The sequence below is a fragment of the Dermacentor albipictus genome, chromosome 7, assembly GCF_038994185.2.
Source record: "Dermacentor albipictus isolate Rhodes 1998 colony chromosome 7, USDA_Dalb.pri_finalv2, whole genome shotgun sequence".
NCBI lineage: Eukaryota > Metazoa > Arthropoda > Arachnida > Ixodida > Ixodidae > Dermacentor > Dermacentor albipictus.
Genome location: NC_091827.1, coordinates 37,497,850 through 37,522,755, shown reverse-complemented (window position 1 = coordinate 37,522,755; position 24,906 = coordinate 37,497,850). Strand labels below are relative to the sequence as shown.

General features: G+C 49.1%; 2 protein-coding genes and 1 long non-coding RNA gene across 10 annotated transcripts in view; 2 read left to right on the top strand and 1 right to left on the bottom strand.

The window, feature by feature from the left end:
* LOC135905678 (kinesin-like protein KIF26B) overlaps positions 1-24,906 on the bottom strand; it is a 760,359-nt gene that overhangs the window by 700,028 nt on the left and 35,425 nt on the right. Inside the window, exons 1-2 of one of the 8 annotated variants that reach the window (XM_065436639.2) lie at positions 15,865-16,019; positions 15,700-15,729 (exon numbers count right to left, since the gene is read on the bottom strand). The exons of 3 other annotated variants lie outside the window; for them this stretch is intronic. The gene's annotated coding sequence lies outside the window, so the exon portion shown is untranslated. Of the gene's footprint in view, positions 1-15,699; positions 15,762-15,864; positions 16,020-21,130; positions 21,177-24,906 lie in introns of those variants that run through there. 4 more of the 8 variants (XM_070521911.1, XM_065436638.2, XM_070521910.1 and 1 more) reach the window with 4 other exon arrangements.
* Positions 3,307-11,543, top strand: LOC139047804 (uncharacterized). Its single transcript, XR_011507384.1, has 3 exons — positions 3,307-3,456; positions 4,287-4,316; positions 11,532-11,543. It is a non-coding gene; the product is annotated as an uncharacterized lncRNA (long non-coding RNA).
* Positions 11,744-24,906, top strand: part of LOC135905681 (uncharacterized) — a 37,493-nt gene continuing 24,330 nt past the window's right edge. Inside the window, exons 1-7 of the mRNA XM_065436644.2 lie at positions 11,744-11,747; positions 12,435-12,446; positions 14,291-14,315; positions 18,427-18,530; positions 19,249-19,581; positions 20,820-21,021; positions 24,643-24,790. Coding sequence (XP_065292716.1) covers positions 19,401-19,581; positions 20,820-21,021; positions 24,643-24,790 — 531 coding nt within the window. The 5' untranslated portion in view covers positions 11,744-11,747; positions 12,435-12,446; positions 14,291-14,315; positions 18,427-18,530; positions 19,249-19,400. The remainder of the gene's footprint in view (positions 11,748-12,434; positions 12,447-14,290; positions 14,316-18,426; positions 18,531-19,248; positions 19,582-20,819; positions 21,022-24,642; positions 24,791-24,906) is intronic.

Genomic DNA, 24,906 nt, shown 5'->3' with positions numbered 1-24,906 from the left:
GAGGGCGCGACACGCGATATTTGTGTTCCCCTTTTGCCACGATCAATGTTAGGGGGTTTCGCCTTTCAATCACACTGCAAACAAAAAAAAGAGCCTTTGGCGCTTATTTTTTTTTGTCAAATTATGTGGTGACATGCATGAAGCGAGGCGTGAAGAACGGAGCCGTTTTTGGCGCCTTCATGATAGCGATGTGTCGATCATTCGGCGCAGCGATTGTGAAACCGCGAGACACATGTATGATGCGGTGTGAAGATCTCTCGTGAGCAGCAAAATAAACTCTCACCCGCCGCTGTAGCCTAGGGTGTGTCCCAATTCTGCCCCGTTATGGAGTCTACGTAGACAGCTGCAGAGACAGCCGAGACAGCTTCGAGGCCAAGTATTGGAATGCGTTTTGAGCCGTCTGGAAGACGGTTGTGCGACGTGACGCCACCTCGCGGCGTCAAAAAAAGAAAGATTTAGAAAAGCTCACATTACTTCAGTACTTTAAGCATTTGCGCCTGCGAACCTGCGAAAAACGCGATACGACTTACATTAAGGGCATACGAAGGCGTGTCTACGTTTTCTTGTGCGCAGACCGCCTTCCCGTCGAGTTTCAAAGCGCCCTGCTCGGCCGCCATCTTGTTTGGACAGTAATGTAGCCTGCGTCGTTTTCAGACCTCGATGTTCTCTTCGCGAAACTGTCTACTTCGACGTCTTCGTGAGAATTGGAACGAGACTCAAGATGGCCGCCTTCCGCTTAGCCGCCTTCGTATACGGCAAGCATGAGTTCCGTGGCAGAGCTCGAGGTCGTGGGTTCAATCCCGACTTCGTCAGCCGTATTTCCACGGTGACGAAGTGCGACAACGCTCGAGTACTGATAGATAGATAGATAGATAGATAGATAGATAGATAGATAGATAGATAGATAGATAGATAGATAGATAGATAGATAGATAGATAGATAGATAGATAGATAGATAGATAGATAGATAGATAGATAGATAGATAGATAGATAGATAGATAGATAGATAGATAGATAGATAGATAGATAGATAGATAGATAGATAGATAGATAGATAGATAGATAGATAGATAGATAGATAGATAGATAGATAGATAGATAGATAGATAGATAGATAGATAGATAGATAGATAGATAGATAGATAGATAGATAGATAGATAGATAGATAGATAGATAGATAGATAGATAGATAGATAGATAGATAGATAGATAGATAGATAGATAGATAGATAGATAGATAGATAGATAGATAGATAGATAGATAGATAGATAGATAGATAGATAGATAGATAGATAGATAGATAGATAGATAGATAGATAGATAGATAGATAGATAGATAGATAGATAGATAGATAGATAGATAGATAGATAGATAGATAGATAGATAGATAGATAGATAGATAGATAGATAGATAGATAGATAGATAGATAGATAGATAGATAGATAGATAGATAGATAGATAGATAGATAGATAGATAGATAGATAGATAGATAGATAGATAGATAGATAGATAGATAGAGAAGAAACCCGACACTGGAAGAGTTAACCAATGAAGGGTTGAAGTAGTGTTGGGGCTGACGTCTGTGCTCGGTGTATTACGCTTGCGCTGTCTCCGGGCCATATCCGTTTGCACCACCTCCGGGACAAGTTTGCCCTTCCGGTATACCGGCAAACCCCATTGCGGGTGGTGGCCACCAGCCAGCTTTCGCGATGTGGCCGCAAGAAGCAAGGAAAGCTTTGTTTTGGCACAGCGCTATGTTGAACCGACATCACCGTGGTCAACCACCACCATCACAAATGGCCAATCAATATAGTTGCAGGCCTAACCCCTCCTGAGTGATTGAGCATTGATCATAATTGTACTAAAACGCAGTTAGCACCACCGGATACAATGTTGCGTAGAATATGACATATATATCGGACCCACTCTGGCATCTTCATGAGCTGATCGGATGCGTGCTGTAGGCTAGAGACATTGCATCCGGCGGTGCTAACTGCGTTTTGAATTGATAGCTGAGACCCATTAGTGACAGTGACCATCTTGTCACGTTACTGACTCTGCCGTTACCGACTACAGATATACCGAGGTATATAGTAAATAGCGTGATATCTAAGCAGTAACTACAAAGACCTCTTTTCTTTTAAGACTAAGTCATTCATTTTCCTGGTTCCTTACGTCGCATTGAATATATGAGTTCTCGCAAGTTGGCTAGTTGAATTTAATTTCTACGTTTAGTATTCCTTAATAACCTGCGTGTGGGTCAATCACCCACAGTCGGTATGAGCCACAAGGTTTGTGGACCAAGATGAACGAAGAGGAGGTGCGTATAATGTTCTGGAAAATGTGTCACACGTAATATTGCTCGCAGACTGGCTGTCACTTCTTATGTCGCTAGAACGCACAAATAATTCACTATTGCACCAATCGCTACACTTTTTTTTATTCCGCATCATGTTAAAGACATTCGGTTTTTGTGGATACCTGGTCATTGTGGACTATCACTTAATAAGGTTGCAGACAGTTTGGCAAAGGCAGCGCTTGGTGGACCAGCGAGTTTCCTTAAACGCAACCTTACTCGGCTAGCGGTAACAAGATTCCGAAGGCGAGAACAAGTCCTAGGTAGAAAACAAATGAGCCCCTCCCCTTGCTGTACCGTATTACGAACATTTGGCGTTCCCCTGGAATGTCCTGTCTTGTCCCTCTCGGCAATGCGAAGTTGCCATTACACTACTACGATGTCGAATTCCGCAACTAAATCTCTGTACATGAGTAGGTGTGGATTCGCACTATAGAACCTTTGTACATCAAGTGGGGGTATACAGAATCAATGGGCCATTTCCTCCGCTTTTGCCAAAGATATATTTTTTGAAAGAAAGACCTACTTAGAGCGGCCCCTATCGCGTATGGGCCTCCCTCTCTCGGTGATTAACATTCTATCTTTTGGGGAAAGTACCCTTGGGCCGAGCCCGAAAGGAAGTGTGTCAGGTTGTGCTTGAGTACGTCATTGCGACTCGGAGACTCTCATGTTCAGTACATTTTCATCATTATTAACATTGAATCGCCTTATCTTCGTAATACAGAACCTTCGTCGAAATTGACATGACCGCTATTCAAGAAATGGAAACGGAAGAATAGTTTATATTCACTATTATATTGAATATGCACTCTAGAAATCAATAAGTTATCAGGAATCAAGAAGTTCATATGTTTCCACTGACAAGTACGGCCAATCCTCGCCTCCCCCCCTCTTTTTTTTGTGTGGTTACGCGACAGAATTTTGAAAGAAGAAGAAGAAGAAGAGCAAGCGAGCGAACGAGACCTATACTGTCCTGTCACGGCTTGAGCCTGCTGATCGTCCTGCTTTTCTAGTTTTCGACGTCGTGCTCGTTTGGCCAAATTAGATCGCAGCTCGAGTGACGCCCACCTCGTGTGCGAGCCCGCAGTCACAGGTAAGCAGTTCGCCAAACATTTGTCGAGGTCTGTGTAGCAAGCGGTAGGTTGACGCCCGTTCGACTTAACTTAACCGGGTGAGGCTGCTCGGACGCTACCCTACCCGGAGTTCAGGCGAGTAGTCGAAACTTGGAACGCGCAATCCAGTGTTGCGGTGGCGTCTCATTCGAGAGATTGCTGCCCGAGTGTCTAAATACCCGCCTTGGATGTCGAATGCGCTGGATACCAGCTAAAACAGGAGGAAAGGAAGGAAGGAAGGAAGGAAAACTTTATTTGGTCCGGCAAGTAGTGATAGTTGATCACTAAGCGGGCCGCTCCCACGTCGGGACCGGAAGGCCAAGCCTCACGGCCACATCGTGAGCCTGCTGGACAGCCCAGAATTGTTCATCCAGGAGGAAACAGGGGGAAAGAACAATGTAAATATACATATATATATATATATATATATATATATATATATATATATATATATATATATATATATATAGATTTGAAGCACATTGCAGGGGGGAGACCGGGCCTTTACTGACGTCAGTAAAGTCCCGCTTTGTTTCCATTTGTTTCTAGTCAACCTGTTTTACTGACGGATCGTGTGAGTCAACTTTTACACGAGTTCTTAACCAGATGAAGTTTTCTTCGCCTTATGGTCTTTTATTTGTGTGAATCTTAACCAAGCGACCACTCTTCATGCCCACAAGAAGTTCCCTTAAGTTTGCTCTTTTCTTTTTTATTTTTGTATTCAACAAGTTTCTTTCAAATCGGTTCTGCTGCTCAAAACCATGTCGCGCCCTTGATTTTTCAATTTTGCTCGTTCCACGTTTTCTTCCAGGCAAGATGACCGAAATGTCGACGGTGTCAGGCAAGTATATATGGAAATGCTTCCTTGGCGCATTCGGGGATTCGCAGCACCTCTTCCTCAGTTTTCAGTTTCATCTTGAGTTTATTATTCTTTAAATACAGTGAATGGGTAAGAGACAGTGTACAGACGACAGTCCCAAAGTCAAAGACTGCAACGCGACCCTTGGTTAATAATAACAATGGAGAGATGCACGAACGATGAGCAAGCGAAGTAAAAGAAACAAACGCAATCACGAAAAACACTACATATAAAAATTAGGCGAACGAAAGCAAATTGCCTGTATACAAGCCTAGAGTGCATAACAAACTGTCAGTACATGTAAATGGCAAATGTAGCGTAACGAATGATGTGAACTTAGATATACATGTAAAAAAGCTTCAGGGCATCGCTAGATGCATGAAAGGAATCTCTATCCCTCCCCTTCCCCCACCTTAGAGTTCGGGCGGTGATGTAGCTCGATTCTCTCTGATTTCGAGATGCTACACACGCCAATATGCGGACGTTCTTTCTCGACTCCTGGTCACGTGACGCGGACGGCCGCAATGGCTGCGCGCCTGCTACACGTTACGCCAATGAACGCGAGGTTGCAGGCGCGATTCCCGCCGTGGCGGCCGCATCCCGGCTACAGTACACTGTATCCCGGCGTCGGCGGTCGGGCTAAAAATGTCCGTGCTGCAACCTCAGGGTGCTGTGCTTGGGAAGACATCTGTTGCTCTAACTTGTGCCGTATTCCCCTTTTTCGCGACGATTCTCGTAGGTATTGCGTTGCTTTGAAATTTTGAAGAAGCGCATACGTAAGAATGTTTTATAGCGTAGCTCATTCATTCATTCATTCATTCATTCATTCATTCATTCATTCATTCATTCATTCATTCATTCATTCATTCATTCATTCATTCATTCATTCATTCAGTTTATTTATGCGGTAAGTGATGCTTCTGGACCTCCAAACCTCAGAAGAAACACTGCAAAGTCACGCAACGGCCTAAATAATAGGTGCTTCCGAAATCCCCGCAGGCGGATCTCGACGTTCATGCTTTGCGAACGGCACACGCCGGAAGTGATTGCGGAGCCGTGAAAACGTCACGGCTACCATGTTTTACGCAACCGCCTATTCATAAATGACAGCTTTTCTACGAGGCAGTTTCTGCTATCTTTCCTATTAGGTGTGTGTGTGTCGGGACATCGTGACAAAGAAAGTTGCGTGGTAGCGGCAATGTGACTGCCTCCGACTTTGGGATTTAAGCAACAGCACCAGAGGTAAAAAATAATTAGTAATTTCTTGGTAATTGCTGTTTTGATAGTCATGTTATTAAAGGTAAAGTATGTCAGTCACCGCTGGGATCGCCAGGGGGCGCCGAGAAGTGCGGACGCGCAAACATCGGCTCCCGTTTCCTCAAATGTTTTCGGTGTTACAGTCCGCGAAAACGCCTGAACATTGTGCTTCATTCGACGCAGTTTGTTGCGGGGATCAAGCCGATACCGGAATTATATCGGTAGGTGCTTTTCTCGAACTTTTAAACGACCTTGAACTTTTCGCGACGCCGGGCGGTTCTAACCCTAACGGGTTAACGCTGGTGAGGAGTACGGGCTAGGCCTTGGCCTAACTCCGGTGTGGTGGGGCATCATGCCCGAAGTCGAGATGGTGGAGGGGGTAGAAATCACCCCCGAAGAAGCAAGGTGCCCCGGCTGGACCACGGCAACGGGCAAGACTAAGAAGGCGAGGCAAGAAACTTCTAAGTCGACGCCGAGCCCGGTACAGCAGGAAGGCGGCAGGGGCGGCCGCCGCACGGCAGCCCCGCGGAACGCGCTGAAGAAGCTGGCCGCAGCCTCAAGGCTCCCGAGACTGCCACGGGACCATATTCGAATCATCGTTAGGCCAAGGGGTGGTCTCGACGTGAAAAAGATCAGCACTATTAGAGTGGCACAAGCGCTGGCTATGGCGGCGGCGCTTTCACCCAACGAGGTTGGCGAAGACATCGTCTGCCCAAACAACGTGCAGAACATCTACGTCGTCTCAACGCCAGAAGAAAGGAACGCGCGTGCTTACGCGATGGTTCAGCAGATCCACCTGCGCGAAGGGGTCTTTGAAGTGGCCGCGTACATGGCCGCCTCCGACAATACATGCAAGGGAGGGGAGTCGACATCGAGTTCAACGACGCTCAGCTCCGCGCCATGATCGTACACCAGCGGAACCCCACCGCGTTGGAGGTGCGTCGCATCAAGACCACCACCACGGTTATCGTCCTGTTCGACGGACTGAGGGTGCCGAACTTTGTCATGTGTGGAGCGGGCATGCTGCCCTGCTCTTTATACAGAAGGCAAGTTGACGTGTGCTACGGTTGTGGGGAACTGGGCCACAGGGCCGATGTATGCCCGACCCCGAGTGTTAAGAAGTGCAGGGGATGCGGAGCCGCGTCCCCCACTGAAGGCCACCAATGTGAGGCGAAATGCGGCATATGCGGAGGCCCTCACCCAACGGCTGATCGTAAGTGCGAGCAACGCTTCCAAACGCCGTATGTTGTCAGGCAGAGACGCCGAAGGCGTCGGCGGAAGAAAACTGGCAACGCCAAGAAGGGTACGAACGCGGCACGTGAGGTGAGCCAGGCACTGACGTCAGCGCTACGGAAGAGGAGCTCTTCGAGGGGACGCTCCCGCTCGCGCAGTCTCTCCCGCTCTAGAACGCGCTCCCGCTCACGTGGGCACTCGTGCAACGAGGGCGCTCTCAATCTAGGGGCCGCTCGAAGTCCAAGGTGCGCATCGCAGGAGGTCCCACCTGGGCCGACAGAGTGAAACAGACGACGCAGACGGGCCGGACGCAACACGCCGCCGCACAGGAGAGCGAGCGGGGGCACGATCCCAGGATCGCGCAGTTGATGAGCGAAAACGCCAGTCTCAAGGAGGAAATTCAGAGAATGAAGGCCGACTTTGAGGCCTTCCGCAACGCCAGCGCCATCCAAGCGGCCGCGGCAAGGCAAACGTCTACGGAAGATGGGGCCACAGCAAGGGCGGTCAAGCGCAGAGCCACCTCCTCCCACGCTACGGTTGAGGATGTGATCACGGCGGAGGCTGCCATGCAGAGGTCCTTGGACCGCATGCAAAAATCTTTTGCCGAGCTGGTACAGAGTAACCAGACCCTTCTACTCAGAGTGCAACTGCTTGAGAACGAGCTTGCCAAGCGATGTGACCTACACTACGGCGACGCCGCCAGGCCGGAGGCGGTGTCCAGCGAAATGCTACAGGACGATCAGCTGTCGGGGGCTGACGAGCAAGATGGCACCCCAGCCCACCTCCGGTCCAACATGCCCAGCCATGGCCAGACCGGATAGTAAGCTCATCGTGTGGCAGTGGAACTGCGCCAGCTTCCGGAGGCGCAGGCCTCAACTGGTGCAGTTCATCAAGGCCCGGGAGCCGCAAGAGAGGCCCCACGTCATTTTACTACAGGAAACAGGAATGGAAACTATTTCCCTCCAGGGATACCGAGCTGTCTCCTCGTTGGCGGAGAGCGGGCTCGGCATCGCTATACTTATTGCAAAGAAGTGCGCCTTCCAGGAGCACGATCTCCGTCTTGGCAACACCAAACTGGAAACGTTGCTCGTCGAGCTCATACCCAACAGTTGGCTGAAGAACAGCGTCTACGTTGCCAATGTGTACAGCTCTCCTAGGGACAACCGGCAGACCTTCTACAGCCTAACAACCAAGGCATCGTCTAAGGCGAGGGAGACGCCGCTTGTTATGGCTGGAGATTTCAACGCGCCGCACGAAGCCTGGGGCTATGTGAGAAGCATTCCCAAAGGCTGCAGACTCCTGCAGGCAGTGACTGACAGCTCCCTGGAACTGATAACCGACCCCAATTACCCCACGCGCATGGGAAACTCGGTCTCGAGAGACACCACCCCCGACCTGGCCTTCGTCAAGAACGCACCGGGAGCGGAGTGGCACAACTTACAAGAGAACCTGGGCAGTGACCACTACATCGTGGAAATCTCCCTACCGGTCAGCGCGGCCCCGCAGAGGGCTTTCGAAATAGTCGACTGGGACGCCTTCCGAAAGCGAAGGCAGGATGACCACGAAAAATACGACTCGTTTGCGGACCTCGCAGCGCAGCTCAAGAGGGACGTAGCTGCGGTCACCAGGACCGTTGAAACGGACCTCAAGGTCGACCGCATGGACGCTCGATTGGCGCACCTGCTCGAAGCCAAGAATTCCCTCACGGCCAGATGGAAGACGCAGAAGCTGAATCGCAACCTCCGGAGGAGGATCACGGCCCTCAACCGCGAGATCGAATCACACTGCAAAGAGCTCGGCCAGCAGCAATGGAACGAAGTTTGTGCGTCGGTCGACGGCCAGATGCGTGCGGGAGGCAAGTGGAACCTCCTCAAGCAGTTATTGGACCACACACTGTCCAAGAGAAACCACACTCTGGCCATCGATAGGCTGGTCCACAAGCTCAATAGCGAAGGCGCATCTAAGAACGAAGTGATGGACGAAGTGGCGTGTCGCTACCTCCCCATCGGGCAGTCCGGACCAGAAGATTACCCGGCCTATGGCGGCAAGGCGGACGAGGAGCTGGACTCCCCCTTCTCCGTCTCGGAGGTCAGAGCGGCCCTTCAAGGCCTCAACGGAAAATCGGCGCCCGGGCCGGATGGTATCTCGAACAGACTCCTTCGAAATCTGGACGACGGCTCGATCGAACTGCTCACTAAAGAAATCAACGACGTCTGGGAGTCCGGCATCGTACCGGATGCCTGGAAGGAAGCCACGGTGATTCTAATTCCGAAGCCGGGCAAGACACCAGCCATAGACAGTCTGCGACCCATTTCGCTCACGTCGTGCGTTGGCAAGGTGGCGGAGCATGTCATCCACAACAGAATATCGAGACATGTCGAGGAACGACACCTCCTCCCACCGAATATGGTCGGCTTCAGACCCTCGCTGTCCACTCAAGAGGTCATGCTGCTGATCAAGAGGCAGATAGTCGACGTGGTCACGAGAGACGTCCGAGGCATCTTGGCGCTGGACATCGCCAAGGCCTTCGACACGGTCAAACACAATCTCGTCAGTCTCGTCAGGTTCAGTCTCGTCACAGAGTCTCCTCGACTCTGTGACGAGACTGAACCTTGGCGAACGCTTCCATGCGTACGTGAGCTCTTTCCTAAGAGATCGCAAGGCCACGATCAAGTTGGGCCAGATCAAGTCGGACGGATACGCGCTGGGAGCCTGCGGCACGCCGCAGGGTGCGGTGTTATCTCCACTGCTCTTCAACATCGCCATGAGAGACCTATCAGTCCGACTCGACCGAATCGGGGCCGCCAATCTTAATCACGCTCTCTACGCGGACGACATCACCGTCTGGTGCGGCGGTGGGTCGGACGCAGCGGTGGAGCGGGCCCTGCAAGAGGCCTTGCACGTCACGGAAGAATTCCTCGAGGGCACGGGACTGGTCCTCTCGCCGACCAAGTCGGAACTCTTGCTGTATCGGCCCGACAGAAAAGGCCGCAAGTTCGACACGACGCTGGACCAAGTACCGATTGAACTCAGAACGAAGACGGGTCAGCGCATCCAGAGGGTGGATTCTCTCAGGGTGCTCGGACTGGTCCTCAATGCAAAGGGCAGCAACGCGCAAACGATCGCGCGCCTGAACGCACAGACGGAGAACATGCTCAGACTCGTTTCGCGAGTGACGAGCAGGAAAGGGGGCATCAGCGAAGCCAACCTCATAAGGATCTACCACGCCTTCCTCATGATCCATATCAACTACGTGGCTTCTGCGCTAAGCTGGTCGCGGTCGGAGGAGAACAAGATCGACGCACTCATGAGGAAGAGCATTAAACGAGTCCTCGGCATCCCCGTGACGACCAGCACGGAGAAGTTGATGCAACTCGGGGTCCACAACACCCTGAGCGAAGTGGTCGAAGCACAGAAAACGGCACAGATCGTTCGCCTCTCTACCACCAAGGCCGGCCGTCGAATACTCGAGATGGCGGGTCTGGCAGCCATGGCCGAGGAGTCGTGCGCCGTCCCGCTTTGCCAGAGTGAAAGGGAAACCTTTCGAGTCTCCCCCTTCCCGAGGAACGTTCATCCACAGCACAACGAGGCCCGGCGCGCAGCCAGAGCCCGAGCACTCATCAAGACTGCTCTGCAGCACCCAGAGCTCGCGTCCTTTGTCGACGCGGCGCGGTATCCGGGATCAAACTCCTACGTGGCCGCGGTGGTTGACCCCCAGGGCAAGATCCTGAATGCGGCGTCTATACAGCGCTCGACGGCGTCCGTCGCAGAGCAAGTCGCAGTGGCGCTGGCTCTGTGCGAACCCGGGCACACGCATATCTTCACAGACTCCAGGTCGGCGGCGATGGCCTTTCTCGCCGGCTCGGTCTCGGCCGAGGCTGCAGCAGTGCTGAGGACCCGCAAGACAGGCACGGCCCGTCACGTCATCACTTGGTTCCCGGCTCACATGGGCCCGAACGTCTCCCCTGGCTCGATCAACCCGAATGAGCTGGCCCACGACCAGGCGCGAGGTCTCATCAACCGCGCCGGTCCGAGGGGCCCAGCTTCGCAGGGGATCGACCGAACCACGGACCCGCTGCTAACTTTCCACGAGATAACTGCTCACTACCAGCTGGGACGCAGACAGTTTCCGGCTCCTCACCCGAAGCTAGGCAGGCCCGAGGCGTCGGTGCTGAGAATGCTGCAGACGGGCTCCTTTCCGTCTCGCTCAAGGCTGAGCCACTACACTCCGGGTGTGGATCCCCAATGCCCAGACTGCGGCGAGGAACGATCCACTTTGAACCACATGCTGTGGCAATGTTCTGTGTTGCGCCACTCGCCTTTCAACAGGCAAGAAGATTGGGATGAAGCCGTCAAGAGCGACAAGCTTCAAGTCCAACTTCGGGCTGTCCAAAGGGCCTGCGCCAGGGCTGAACATCACGGTCTTCCGCCCCCGGCGCGGGTGCGGCCCGCGACTACGACAACGTAGTCCCTTCGGACCAATTAAAGTTTCTTGTCTGTCTGTCTGTCTGTCAGTCACCCCGAAGAACTCATCTGCAAGAACACCACGTCCGTTACGCTGATGGCTTTCTTTTTTTAGAAGATATTTTTATGGTCCAAAAAAAGACACTCCATGTGATGTGCATGTGTTGGTTTGAAATAATTAGTTAATTTATTTATTTATTTATGAACCAATGAATCACATCCTTTTCGAACTTGTGATTTCAGAGGTGCAATCCGGTAAGTTTTTCTTATGAAATTACTAATGTTGATTCTCATGTTATTAAAGGTAAAGTATTTGTGTGTGTGATGTGCATGTGTGTGTTTGCATTTATTTATTTATTTATTTATTTATTTATTTATTTATTTATTTATTTATTTATTTATTTATTTATGAACCAATGAATCACATCTTTTTGGAACTTGTGATTTCAGAGGTATCCGGTAAGTTTTTCTTATGATATGACTCATGTTGATACTCATGTTATTAAAGGTAAAGTATTTGTCAGCCTCACCGAAGTGCTGATGTCCTTGACCAGAGCCGAACAAACAATATACAGGCAAATCCAGGCAGGATCCTTTCCCCACCCCTGCCTCCAGAACAAAATGTACCCAGAGAGATATAAGAACACATGTCCTCACTGCAATGCATTAGGCACCCTTCGGCACGTCATAGGAGAGTGCAATTTTTCCATTGACCACCCCCCACCTATACCCATAACTAACCCCCCAGCTATCCCCACCCTTTACGAGCGATGGGAGATCATGCTGCCCAGCCCCGCCCTGGAAGACCAGCTCCGACTGATCCACAGGGGCCAGGCGGCCCTGGAAGCATATGGAGCCCGCGAAGAGGGAGCCACCCCATCAGACGCTTAACGCGTTTCATTTCATAATGGACCAGTAGAGTTGTTTCTCTCTCTCTCTCTCTCTGCAAGAACACCATGTTCGCTATGCTGATGCCTCTTTTACAAAATAATAAATACATAAAATAAGTCTGTATGCCCCCCCCCCCATTAAAAAAGAAAGACACTATGTGATGTGCATGTGTGTGTTTGTAATTTATTTATTTATTTATTTATTTATTTATTTATGAACCAATGAATCACATCCTTTTCCAACTTGTGATTTCAGAGGTGGAATCCGGTAAGTTTTTCTTGTGAAATGACTGCGCCCTCAATGGAAAACAATTTCTTCGAGCTATGCGCCGCGTTCTACAACACGCTATGGAATTGTGTTGCTTTGAACAAAATTACGAATTTCATTTCCGACAGGGGTGCCCCTCTCTTTGAATTGGAATGCATCCAAGCTCCGGTACAGAGCATTGGATGTGCCTTAAGAGACGCCAGCTAATTAATAATCGGGAACCGCGCGTTATGTCCACAGTATTGTTGATACCAAGTTTTATCAGGAAAGTCTTTATCCTATTGTTGAAAATAAGGTAATCATTCCTGTGAGCATTTACTCAATGGATTACCCTGCAACTTCTAACTAAACGTAAAATATAGCGACGCGCAGATATTTCGTTTGATTGAACATTTAAATTTACATCAGCAACTATCAAAAGCTCGGAAATCCCTCAAGTAGGAGACATGCTTAGAAACCTAGAGCTCCGCGCTGAAAAAAAAAAGCGTTAGGCTTATATACAGGTCTCAAGTATGTGGCATGTTTTTTGACCAGCTAGAAAAAATAACTCCAAATCTATCTTGAAACAAGAGTCGCAAACTGTAAAATGGTATGAATTGTGTCCCTTTAGACATTGAGGAGCAACCTAGTAATTATTATTTTTTGGCGTGAAAATTGGCCTTTTCTAACTTATTTTCGCTGGAACTTCACTAACTTACTTGGATTATTATCCCCTCGTGTACCGAGTCTTCATAAAATTTTGTAGCCCCAAATTTATATTTGGTAAATCTCACTGACAAATGACCGGCAAAAGTAAAGAACGTTTTACCTTACTCAAAAAAACTGCTCGCACACATTCTAGGATACTGCGTTCCTTGTTACACTTTGTCTTTTTATTTCTTTGTTGTTATTTTACATGTAAAAAAGGCGTATCGACAATATTCTAAAAATAATGTGTCAAAATGCCTTTAAAAGAATATCTTGAATGGAAAACCCATTCGAAGTATCCGGTCTGCTACGTTTGATAAGCTCTCTTAAACAGATTGTCGTGTTGAGGCATTTCTGGAATGCCGCATGCAGGACACAAACTGCCAAATCCATGTTACTGCCGTAGTCACGTGGTACCATGAGTGCGCACCCATTACGGTGAATCGCTGAGATCGTATTGCGTACCTGCTGTTTTTTTATTGAGCTGCAGAATGGTGTTTCCTTTTTCCTTGAGTTTGCATTGAGTTAGCCAAATACGAGTTACTATTACTTTGCTCAGAAAATTGCTAACATGTTTACTCACTTGTTTTAATGCAAGAGCATTATATGCCCCATTATGTAAAAATCCAGGGGCGTTGTCGTCGGCGTGAACGAGCGATGGAACCAAATGTGGCCGACGGCGCAAAGAATAAAAAACACGTAAACAAAATGCTCGGATTGACGACGCTACCAGTGTCGCTACTGTCATGCATGGCTTCCGCAACCCTCTACACTGAAGCGACAAAACGATGTGTCCTTGCATTTTAATTTGCCACGACCATACAGCAACGTTAGAGAAAATTTGTGCACCTGGATAATAGAAGAGCCTATGAAAGAGAGCAGACTTACACTTCCTCTATAGTTTCGGTTTAACGTTATGCAGGATGCTATTAAAGGGTATCTGTGCGTACTTATAAGTCTCATCGACGACTGGTCACTGTCATTCCGACAATCTCGTTATCACGTGGATCGCTCTCATTATAGCTGGGGCGCCCAAACGCCAGCCTATGAGGACGTGCTCTTAGATGAGATACGATTTGGGGATGAGAGCCCGGGAGCTGTACAGAACTTGTGGTTGCAGTTTGCGCTCACTCCATCGTTATGTTAATTTCTTACAGGGTTCGAGCAGAGTACGACAGGAGGGTAAGAAGTCACTGTTCCCATACACAACCGAAAAAAAAAAGTGACATGTCCGCTAACAATGCAACGTGTACATTCCCTGACAAAGCGCAATTGTAGCAGCTTGCCTGTCCCGCGTTAACGTCCACCTTCTATCTATCTTAGTAAGCATACGCTATTTAGGGTGTAATTTAGTCACTCTACAATAGCCGTCATGAAACTCGCGTTCATTTCTTCGCCTCAGTGGTTCGAAACATCTAAGGACGTAATTTTGTCACAAGACAATGCTCACAATCAAGCGTGCGTATTTGCCTCTGTCCACGCTACTAAACCTTTCAGCCTGTAATGGGACGAAGCAGCAACAAACATCATCAAACGCTTGTGCACTGTGTTCCTTGAACACGTTTCGTTTTTTACGTGTATTGTGTTATGTAGAACAAAGAAGTCGAGCCAGTTTGTGTGCATTTCATTTCCTTACTCTGCATTTAGATTGCAACTTCGTCAAACAACAATAACCGTCGTCAACTCAAACGCGTGTTAATTTCATTTACGTACGGTTGCTACACAGCCTTCCAAGGCGTAATTTTGTCAGGTAACACGCTCTAAAAAAGCTCGCATGCTTTGGGGCGTATGATGTCCCCAAACAATACTTGTAATCTGTTTTCCTTGAGTTTCCTTACTTGAAAACTCTGCACTCTCTATACTTTCCTGTCAAGAACGCTGTACTATCATGGCACAGTACATGTAAACTGGTAGCGAAGCTTCCATAAAAGCCCACATGTCAAGAAAATGGCGGCTCGTCGCAACCATCGCCATCTACGTATCGGGGGGACAACTAACAGCAAGCAAAAAAATGAAAAATAATAAGTGACGTCACAACCCAAAACGGCAGAGGCGTCAATACCTTATGCTGCTTGGAGCGAATGTTTGAATGCCTTTAACGTCTGGCATCTCGACCGCTATGCCAGCAGTGGCTTTTCCTTTGAGACCAAGGCGAGCTGGGAACTCGCCTCAGCTGAAGCGCCAGCGTGTCATTAAACTATGGGAGCGGCGTATGCATTAATGTGAACTTAATTAGGCTGTTATTGACGGCAATTGATCCAGTCGGTTTCATAGGAAGGTTAGCAAATAGCTTGGAAATAAGTGCCGTTGTAATAGTGGTTTCAAAAGCAACTTCATTTTTTTTTCGTCTAGAAAAATGCAACCAGTATGACTGACCAAACAAAACATGTTTCAATGAACGAAACGTACTATGGCCAGCACACAGTCGTAATGTATGGCAACATATGCGAAATATTTTCACATAATTATTCGCCAGTTCACTGCGACACTGTGCATATTCATGTCCAACAGTTATCAGACAAGACAACATTGCCCGACATTATCGTTTAGAAAACATTCGACTTACTGATTTTGCTGCCCGTCGGACACCCTGTGCCTGTTTTACGGAGAGTGAACGAACATAACGTGAGACGTTTCTTCGCCAAGCGTTCCGCATTTGTCGCCACGACAAGAGACAGCGCGCCGGATGCTGCAGCGTGAACTTGCACGATAACAAAAAGCCTCCACTCACAATTTTCGCCAACGAGTGCCGTGCGCTAGGTCACGCAAACTTTGAAGTGAAGCGCACGCCACACTTTGAACAAACACGCAAGGAAATAAAAAACAGACTTGGATAAAACCACCGCGTTCAAGTGAGCAACGCCATTCCGCACGCACGACGTACTAGCTGGTTTGTGCAGGCTTGTCAAGTCTTGCGCCAGAATCGCGGTTTGATAGGGGTCACCAACGAAGGACTAATAAATTGTGAAATGGAATGAAAATAACATGTGTTGTTTTCGTACAGCGGAAATATTTGAAACGGAATATTTACTCGTATGACTGTATTCTGATTAAAAATGTTTGAGCATATCTTTTTCACGTAGGTTTTCTAGTTTCACTGTTCGTCCCGTTCTGACCTTGGTAGCGCTTCAATCGTGCAGTACTAACTGGTATCTCTGGCGTTAGGTTTGGCCCGTTTTTTGTTCCAAGCTTCGCGACCTATTTGGATGGACCTGGGTTCTGTGCTGATAACGTGCGCGCCTTTAGTAACCTGGAACTACCGGGCGCGCAGCCTTCAAGAGAGGCACACAAAATAGGCGACGATTATTGTTCGAGGGCAAAGTAAGCCCCACAGGGTGAAAACGCTTTTTTTTTTCGATAGCGCGATAATCGCCATCAAACTGACATGCACTTCCTATACTTAACACAGTCACTCCTCCTTGCGGTGTGATTTTATCTCAAGCAAACACCTAACCCTCATCACACCTGTGTGCATTTCCGTTCCTTAACCGTGCGCTCCGTGAGGTTATTTTCTACCGAAAAGCCTCGAGCGACCAGCGTTCAATGAAGGAGATTACACATTGATGAGGTGTACGGTTGTTAATAGCTTAAATGGCGTGCTCTCCGAAAGAAGACATACTTTGACTGTGGCAGATCCGAGTAAGCGCACTCTTATTAGGGCTGGGAGGCTTGATTTTCGGAAATAAAAGTCAAATGACTAGTTTCTCCCCCTCAAAGGAGTTAGGCAAATCTAAGTGTTCGCATGTACACCCTCGACTCACTGGAGACGAAGCAAATTGACTAAACAAAAAAAAAAACTTGACAGTCACTTTAGCACACGCTAAAGATGGTGAAGCCGAAAGAAAGACTGCGCGCTCGCGAGACGTTCATTAAATTAACATTCTCATTCGAATGCGTCGTTACTTTCCATTACTTGTTTTCTTCCACCAAAGGTGGAGGATTCGACTACCATCACAGGTCATCGGTTAGAGTACCTTAATTACCTGTACCTTAATTAAAAGTTACCTAATTAAGTTTGACATAATGAACACCACAGGTCGTGGGCTAGGTCGACTTAATTAGATATATATTAATTATAAGTACCTTCATTAGCTTTGCCTTAACCCCAAAGGACTAGGATCGGGTACATTAATGAAATATACCTTAATTAACCGCGCTAAATAACTTCCCCATATTTAACACAAAAGATCGTGCTTTTGGCTTCCGCCAATTGTGGTGGATTGGAGTGTGTTAATTAACTGTACGTTAATTAAGGCAGAGTTAATTAAGGCACTCGAACAGACGACTTCTGTTGGTGGCACCATGGTGGCACAATGAATTTCGGTGCCATAACGACGAACGTCAAATTTTTCGACCCACAAAGCCCTCTAAGGCCTTAACAGCATTGCACTCCCGCTTTTTACTGATCTGCAAGAGGTGTTTTATACCACTGATCGCTCGGTTTTGGCTGGCAAACGTCATAACTTTGGTTTTAGTGGTGCATACAGTGCATCTTTTTAAAGTTATTTTATGGAGGACACGCAATTACTTGAGAGATGCTTTCGGCACCCCCCCCCTTCCCCAAATGTTGCCTTTGGTGTGCCCCAAGGTTCAGTGTTGGGGCTCCTGTTGTTTATTATTTATATTATAGACTTAACAAGTGCTCCATTTGCCCGAAAACTTCTTTCGTACGCTGATACCACAATTTGATGATACCACAACCCAGCTCGGGTTCTTTAGAAATATATTATGCGCAGCTTGCACAGATTTAGTGCTAATCAAATTTTTTATTAACAATGCGAAAACATCATTATTAAGCTTTCGCAGTCGGTACAAGGAGACAGCACCCTCACATACAATGTACTAGTACAGCAGCATTTTGTCAATCTTGCTCGTGTTCCCCAATCGCATGGTCTCATAGCGTTAAATATATTAATTTTTGTGCTTTGATGCTAACTTATGCTAGAACAATCATGTTGATTACGCAACTAAACATTAAGATTGGTGCGTGTCCACTTGTACCAGGTTAAAGTTTGCCACGTTTCTCTCGGAAAGGCGATATACAAGCGCCTTCGTGAATCCGTTCTACGTCACGGCCTGGCCATCTTGTGGTTATGGCTTTACTTTAGAGACACTCCAGCTTGACAAGGGCCAGAGTAGCAACGACGAGTAACGAGTGATTCACGCTATTCGTTGACACTGTGTACTGACCTGCGCATTAGCAGGGATTAGCAGGGATTAGCACGGATTAGCACGGATTAGCACAGCGCCCTTAGATGGGTCGTGATAACGAGGTTCTTACCACGATTCGCAGGGACAAGGAATCGCAACGCAGTCTCCTGCTGCCTGTCGCCGCCGTTTGCTGCCTGGTTTTGCTCGTCCTAGGAATAGTAAGCGCCGTGAGCCTCTTTGGAAGTTGTGAGTATACCTCGGCACTCGAAGAGCAGCTGCCTCGAGGAAGCCTTTTGTTTTGCTCTTTTCTCGCGAGCATTCACCGAACTATGACGACATCTCTTTTTATTAGTAAGCCGTATTATTATTGTGAGGGCATGCTGGCAGAATTATACGAAAGACCTGATGTTACGTAAGAGATTTAGCCGAGTATTCTACCGCCCACTCGAGCGTTAGAACGTGCCACATAAAAAAAAAAAATTGGCGCAGTTCCTTCCGGCAGGAGCGATTTCACATTTGCGCCGTATTTAGGTAGGAGCTCCCGAGCTGAAACTTCATATTAGCGACGTACGGAAATATCCGTCAGGAGAGCTTTGTATCTTTCTTGTGAAATTCTCTTGTCTTGTGCGCCCGAATGCTTACATAGTTTTCAATTGCGTCTTCTGTCATCGCACGTCTCATTGGAGCTCCATTGTCGGCCTCAGTAGAATACGGTAAGGCTGTTACCTGTGTGACAACAAGACACACATAAGGATGTAAAAATTTCTGCAGTGATAACGATAGAGCCGTTAGACCAGCTCATCATTAGCGGTCGTGTGAGTGGCTATACAGATCAGCTATATGTATAAGTCTGCGGGAGACAGAGGGGGAAACAAAACCCGCTTCTGTGGTGAAAGACCGTTATCTAACCGTTATCGTGTTTTTTTGAGTATGATTGCGTCGAGCACACCTTCATTTCGTGCAGCCGAGGCGGTCGATCCGGAAGCGGGCGGCGGCGGTGGCGATGGCAAAGCGGACTCGGGAGATGCTAAGTACTCCAAGTCTTCCCAACCGGGGCCACAGACTGCAAGAACGTCGAAAACGCCACCTACAGGGAAAGCAGCAACGACACCGACGATGAAGCCTACGACGCTGAAAACTACAGAGGCTAAGACTGCGCCCAGCGCCACCAGGACGCCCAAAAAGCCCCCAACGACAACCAAAAAGCCCCCAACGACAACCAAAAAGCCCCCAACGACAACCAAAAAGCCCCCAACGACGCCAAAGGTTACCACGACGACAACAAGAATGCTTCCGGGTAAGCTTAAAGGGCCCATGCTGCATATTTTTTTTGTTTGCTTGAATTATGTATCACGTGGCAAATAGCGCACGTCCCACACCAAACTGGCAAAGTTTGAGCGCATGCAGAGCGGTATAGAGTGTTTGTACTCGATTTTATTTTCGAGATCGCAGTCCAATGGCACAGAGCAAACTGGCAACGATGAAATGAAATCGCACACCCAGCAGCGGCTCGATTGCTACAAGGGCAGCTACACTCTTGAAGTCTGGGCATTTGTGCACGGCAAGCGCCGGAAGCCATGGATGGAGCCGGAAATACGTCATGGCTGCCATGCGGCGCTGCAGGGCGTCAGAGCGCGCGAAAAGCAAGCCGGCTGATCTGGTTTGAGAGTTTCGGAGGAGACGACGCACTCTAACGTCGCACGACATTACTTGTGAGAAATTTGCGGGCTACTTCGTTGGACATGCTTGAATGAACGGCCGAGCACTTAACGAGAACTATGCTACCCAGCAATGTATATGTATGTAACTTTTTTGAAATCCTTGAACTCGAATGCTCGAACAAGCAGGACTTTTCGCGGGAAATCGAAATGCATAGAAACAAATTGCCGAAATTTCCAGATTTCATATTTTAGTTGGTTACTTTGCGCCACATAATGCAATTTCACGAATTATAGCCACTGAGGTTCCAACACATATCGGCTTGCAACGGTTTCTGGGGATCGCACTGGTTTCAAATAGTATGCGCTGGTCAAACTCTCCGTAAGGATGCGCTGTTGGTGCACTTTCTTTCTATCATTTTTTTCTTTTAATTAAACAGCCTTTTTGTGCAGCGAAATACAAGTCATTGGAACGCCAACACATTTCATCGCCCATTTTTGAGGATTAATATCTCGAAACTGGAGTCATCCGCATAATTAATTCCAAATGGGTACGCGCCTCGAGAATCTGCAGGATACACGATTCGGAAATCGCGATGTGTGCCGTGAAGTGATTAGTAGGAAGCGTAATTCCTAACGTTTAGGTAATTTGTCGATTGTGCATTTCGATTTCTCGTATAAGCAACGTCCGGCCGCCTATGCGTAATGCAGGTCAAAAGAGTTCACTTGCGCGATCGTGTGGTAACTCACGTTGAAACACCTACCGGAGCCACTAAACTTTCCAATAAAATATACACACTGGGCTCTGCATGCGGGCCCATCGTACCCTTTCGCTGGCTGCCCTCTCCTCTGATTAAACTCGGAACTGTCGTCGCAGAACTCCTGTGCACGGTGGGAGACCTGGCCGTGCTGCCGGCCATGTACCCGTACGACGGTATGTGCGACTACATCTTCTACACGAACGTCTACATCTACAACGGTCAACTGACATCCACAAGAGTGCTACGTAGCTTCGAGCTGTTCAAGGCGAAGACAAAGAAGTATTCACAAACCAAGGGAGGCGTTTCGTTTGACATCAGGCGAGTGCTCTCGAGTCGCTTCGGTGTGCAACACTGTGCATAGGCGCATGCTGCCGGTGTGTCCCAACGCAGGGTTGGCAGACACGTAAAAAAGTGTGGTAACTGTTACCTTTTCTGACGTTTCTGTTGCGAAAGCATGGACACTCCAGGCGCATTTATGACGTCACCGTCGCTGTGAGGTTCCTGTAAAGTCCAAGGGCGATAAAATTGTCGCCACGCGTCATATGCTGCATGCGCGAGTGAAATCGCGAGAGTGGGTGCCGGCGACCGCGGCTTAATCTTGCGCATGCAAGGGAGGAAAGCGGGGGGGGGGGGTGGGGGGTGGAGGGGGCGCCGTCTTTCGTCGCGCGCAATGCTCCTGGGGGAGGGATGTAGAGAAGGGGCGCGTTAGGCCGCGCCGCCGGGCCGCCGTGTCTTGAAAGCCACCTGCGACGGCGGCAGAGCCCGCCGCACGCTGTGTTTTCGCGGCTTAGTTCGCGTTGATGCGAGACGCAGCACTAAGGTCAATTCGCTCGCTACTGCTGCCGCGCTTCCTCACTCCAGCGTTTTGGCAGCGAGTTTTCGTGGTCATTGATTGAAATGAGTTGAGGTGTGCTTGTGCATGCGTGACATCATGCTTTTGTTGGTTCAGTTAGTACGTCTATGTTTACAAGTTTATACGGCCGATAAAACTACTATGCTTACTTCAGATAGCTGTCCACTAACATGATATCGAAAGCGATGCATTGCCTTTCGGGTGAAACTGCGACTTTTTTTATGAAACCTATAGTCCGGTCTGGCTATTAATCCGCGAATCTTAGACATTGAGCCTACAATTATAAGACTACTCTTAGGCCACACAGGAAGGCACAGAAATCGAGGTCGACCTTGAGGGACTTCCTGTTTGAATTGCTTTCTGGCAGTTTTTCTCATTCATTTCGGTGTTTGACGAAAACCATTCCTCCTTTAGACGTCACTTATAATGGTGTCCTCAAATTGTTTTAGAACCTTAAGATTAAATCCATGGGGGCGGGGCGGGGGTTCAAATGAAAATCCCAATTAAGTGTCGCACTCATGCTCTGGAACAATGGCACATTATCTTGTTTTAATGCGTTAGCTTTTCTTAGCTCCTTGCTCAGTTTCGTGCCGTCGTCGCCGTCCGTAGAAAAAGATGTGAGCGAGCGAGGTGACAGAGGCGAGAGAGGCGCTAGAAGCTGATTCCATTGGCGGAAGCGCGAGCGACACCTATCGCTTCCACCAATGAAAGCGGAGTTTTAGCGAAGGCCACCAACTTGCCCGCGCACGCCGTTCTGGCCGCTAAAGCCCCTTAAACTTCGTAAAGTACTGCCACGCTTTGAAGAATTCCGCCTCCTCCTCACGCGCTCTGGCCGAGGCTGACGCCGCGTTGCTATTGGCCTAATAGCATCACATGGGCCCTCGCGCCGTGAATCAGCGCCATTTTTGCTCGAGAAGCGTCTACGCAGTGGCAAGGAGCTCATGTTGGCGTCGTTGCTACGCTCGAGCAGTGTAGGTGGCGCCATGGTCGAGGAGAGAGCGTGAAAGAAAGGAGAAACGAGGAGGAGTGAAGGCGGAGGAGGAGAGTGTCACTACTTTATGAAGTTTAAGGGGTTTTACTGGCCGCCGCCACGTCTCTTTCACCCCTCTTTCAATTCCCTCTCCCACTTGTGCAGCGCTGTTCATCATCATCATCATCATCATCATCATCATTATCAGCCTAGTTACGCCCACTGCAGGGCAAAGGCCTCTCCCATACTTCTCCAACTACCCCGGTCATGTACTAAGTGTGGCCATGTTGTCCCTGCAAACGTCTTAATGTCATCCGCCCACCTAACTTTCTGCCGCCCCCTGCTACGCTTCCCTTCCCTTGGAATCCAGTCCGTAACCCTTAGTGACCATTGGTTATCTTCCTTCCTTCAGGTGTGTTCAGGTGTCCTCAACTGAGAGGCAGTTACTGCGCTGCACTTTACCTCAACTTTTCCTTCCCAACCAAGAATCTCTCTCTCCATGACATACGCAACGCTCCGTTCCTTTATAACCACCAGAGGGCACTGCCCTCCGCGTATAATGTATAAGCCGTTGCCCTGCAGCTTTAGGGTAACATGATACGCGACCTATGCAGGCCGATCGGTCCCACTCCTCGCGACGTGCAGCTAAGTCCTTCTAGGACAGCTGAACGACGTCGGTCGCAGAATGGGGTGGTTTCGTTCTTTTTCAGCCTCTCAACTTCCTTCAACGACGTATCCGCATACGAGTACGTATCAGAAAGATCAACTGGTCAGCAGTCCAGATAAGTAAGAGGCAATAAGAGGACCGGTAGAAGATAAGCAGGGAAGAAACTGATAGAACTGAATTCACCGCAAGTGTAGCTAGCTGTGCACTATAGTAATAGCGCTTTTACGAACGAAAGACCGAGACCATATAGGCAAAAATGCTAGATGATGACAGATGTCGCGAAACCGGAGAAACTCAAGCAGGCTGGGCGACTGTTTGTGCTCGCACAGTTTCAAGGCGCATGCCGCTAAACATCGTCATCATCATCATCACCATCATCATTATGGGCAGTGAAATTCAACGTTGCGCCTGCAGAATCATGGCAGCTTTGCCGCGGGCCGGTCACGCATTACCTTTCCCTTCGCGAGTCGGTGGCGGCGCGGGCGTTTGCTCTCGCGTTAACCAGATGGCGCTTAGCATCGCGGCGTCCATCATCACCAGCAGCACCAGCATCATCATCATCATCCATAGGCACCGCGGCGGTGGTACCTCGCTCGGCGACCTACCGCGCTCCGGCTGTGCACGTGTTTGCTTAAGGAAGCCGCCGAACACGCGAACTACGGAGAGCACGGGGGTATATAGTTTAAAACGAGCACGCTATAGAACATATCGGGAGCTCCCGAGGTAAAAACGTCCTCTTTAGGGACTTCGCAGGGAACTGGCGCAATCAGGCGTGACGTGTGGCGGCGCGATGCATTAGTTCGAAGCCGCCTATTTCTGGTGCATTCATTATACTAGCTTTTTTTATGCGAAGCATATTACTAGAGCTCAACCCAGCTCCTCAGGCGCGGCGGTGTCGCCTTCAATACCACGTGACACCATGACGTCACGACAGAGGAGAAACGGGGCTCCAACTCGCGCCGTCGCTCGCGGCGTCGCGGCGGTATATAAGCAGCTGCGCTTGCCTCTGCTAGACACTCACGAGGTGAGATGCCTCCTGGAGACAGAGCTGCTCGTTGGAATGAGAAGCGAAGGTTGCGGCGTGCTACAGAGACTGTTTCTAGGTGGCTTTGCTACGGCGCAGCGACTACGCGCCCCGCATCGGACGCGGTGAGCGTCGAGCAACGCAGCGTTCGGCGCGACAACGAAATGTGCGCCTGAGCAAGCGCCGCACGCCTGAGCCGACGCCGACGACACCGGCTTTTCTGCGACACGAGCTCCTTAACGCTGTCGCGTTAAAATAAAGGCTAGTATGCTTCGCATCCTGGGCTTAACCTTAGCTAAGCCACAGCCAGTTTTTTTTTTACCTTGAGAACAAATGAGCCACAGGAGTAAGCGATGCATCTGCGAGTGCGTGTTACATCCGTCGCTTTAGGGACCCGCTGAAATTAGTTTTCTTTTTTTCCCCAGATACATCGAATCGAGTACCCTCGCGGCGAGGCGACAGGCGCTCACCGGACTTAGCGCTTACAGGATTCACCACTACGGCTTCCTCACCATGATCGCCCCGACGCCGACTCTCGAGCATTGGCTGAGAAAGGCGAAGGACATCTTTGGGGTGAGTGGCTCGGCATGACAGCCCCGACGCGCCCACCGTACTCGTGGACAATCTTTTTTCCACGGCAATAACGTTCACAAGTGTTTGGACAGGCACTTTTGGCACGGCGTAATTTT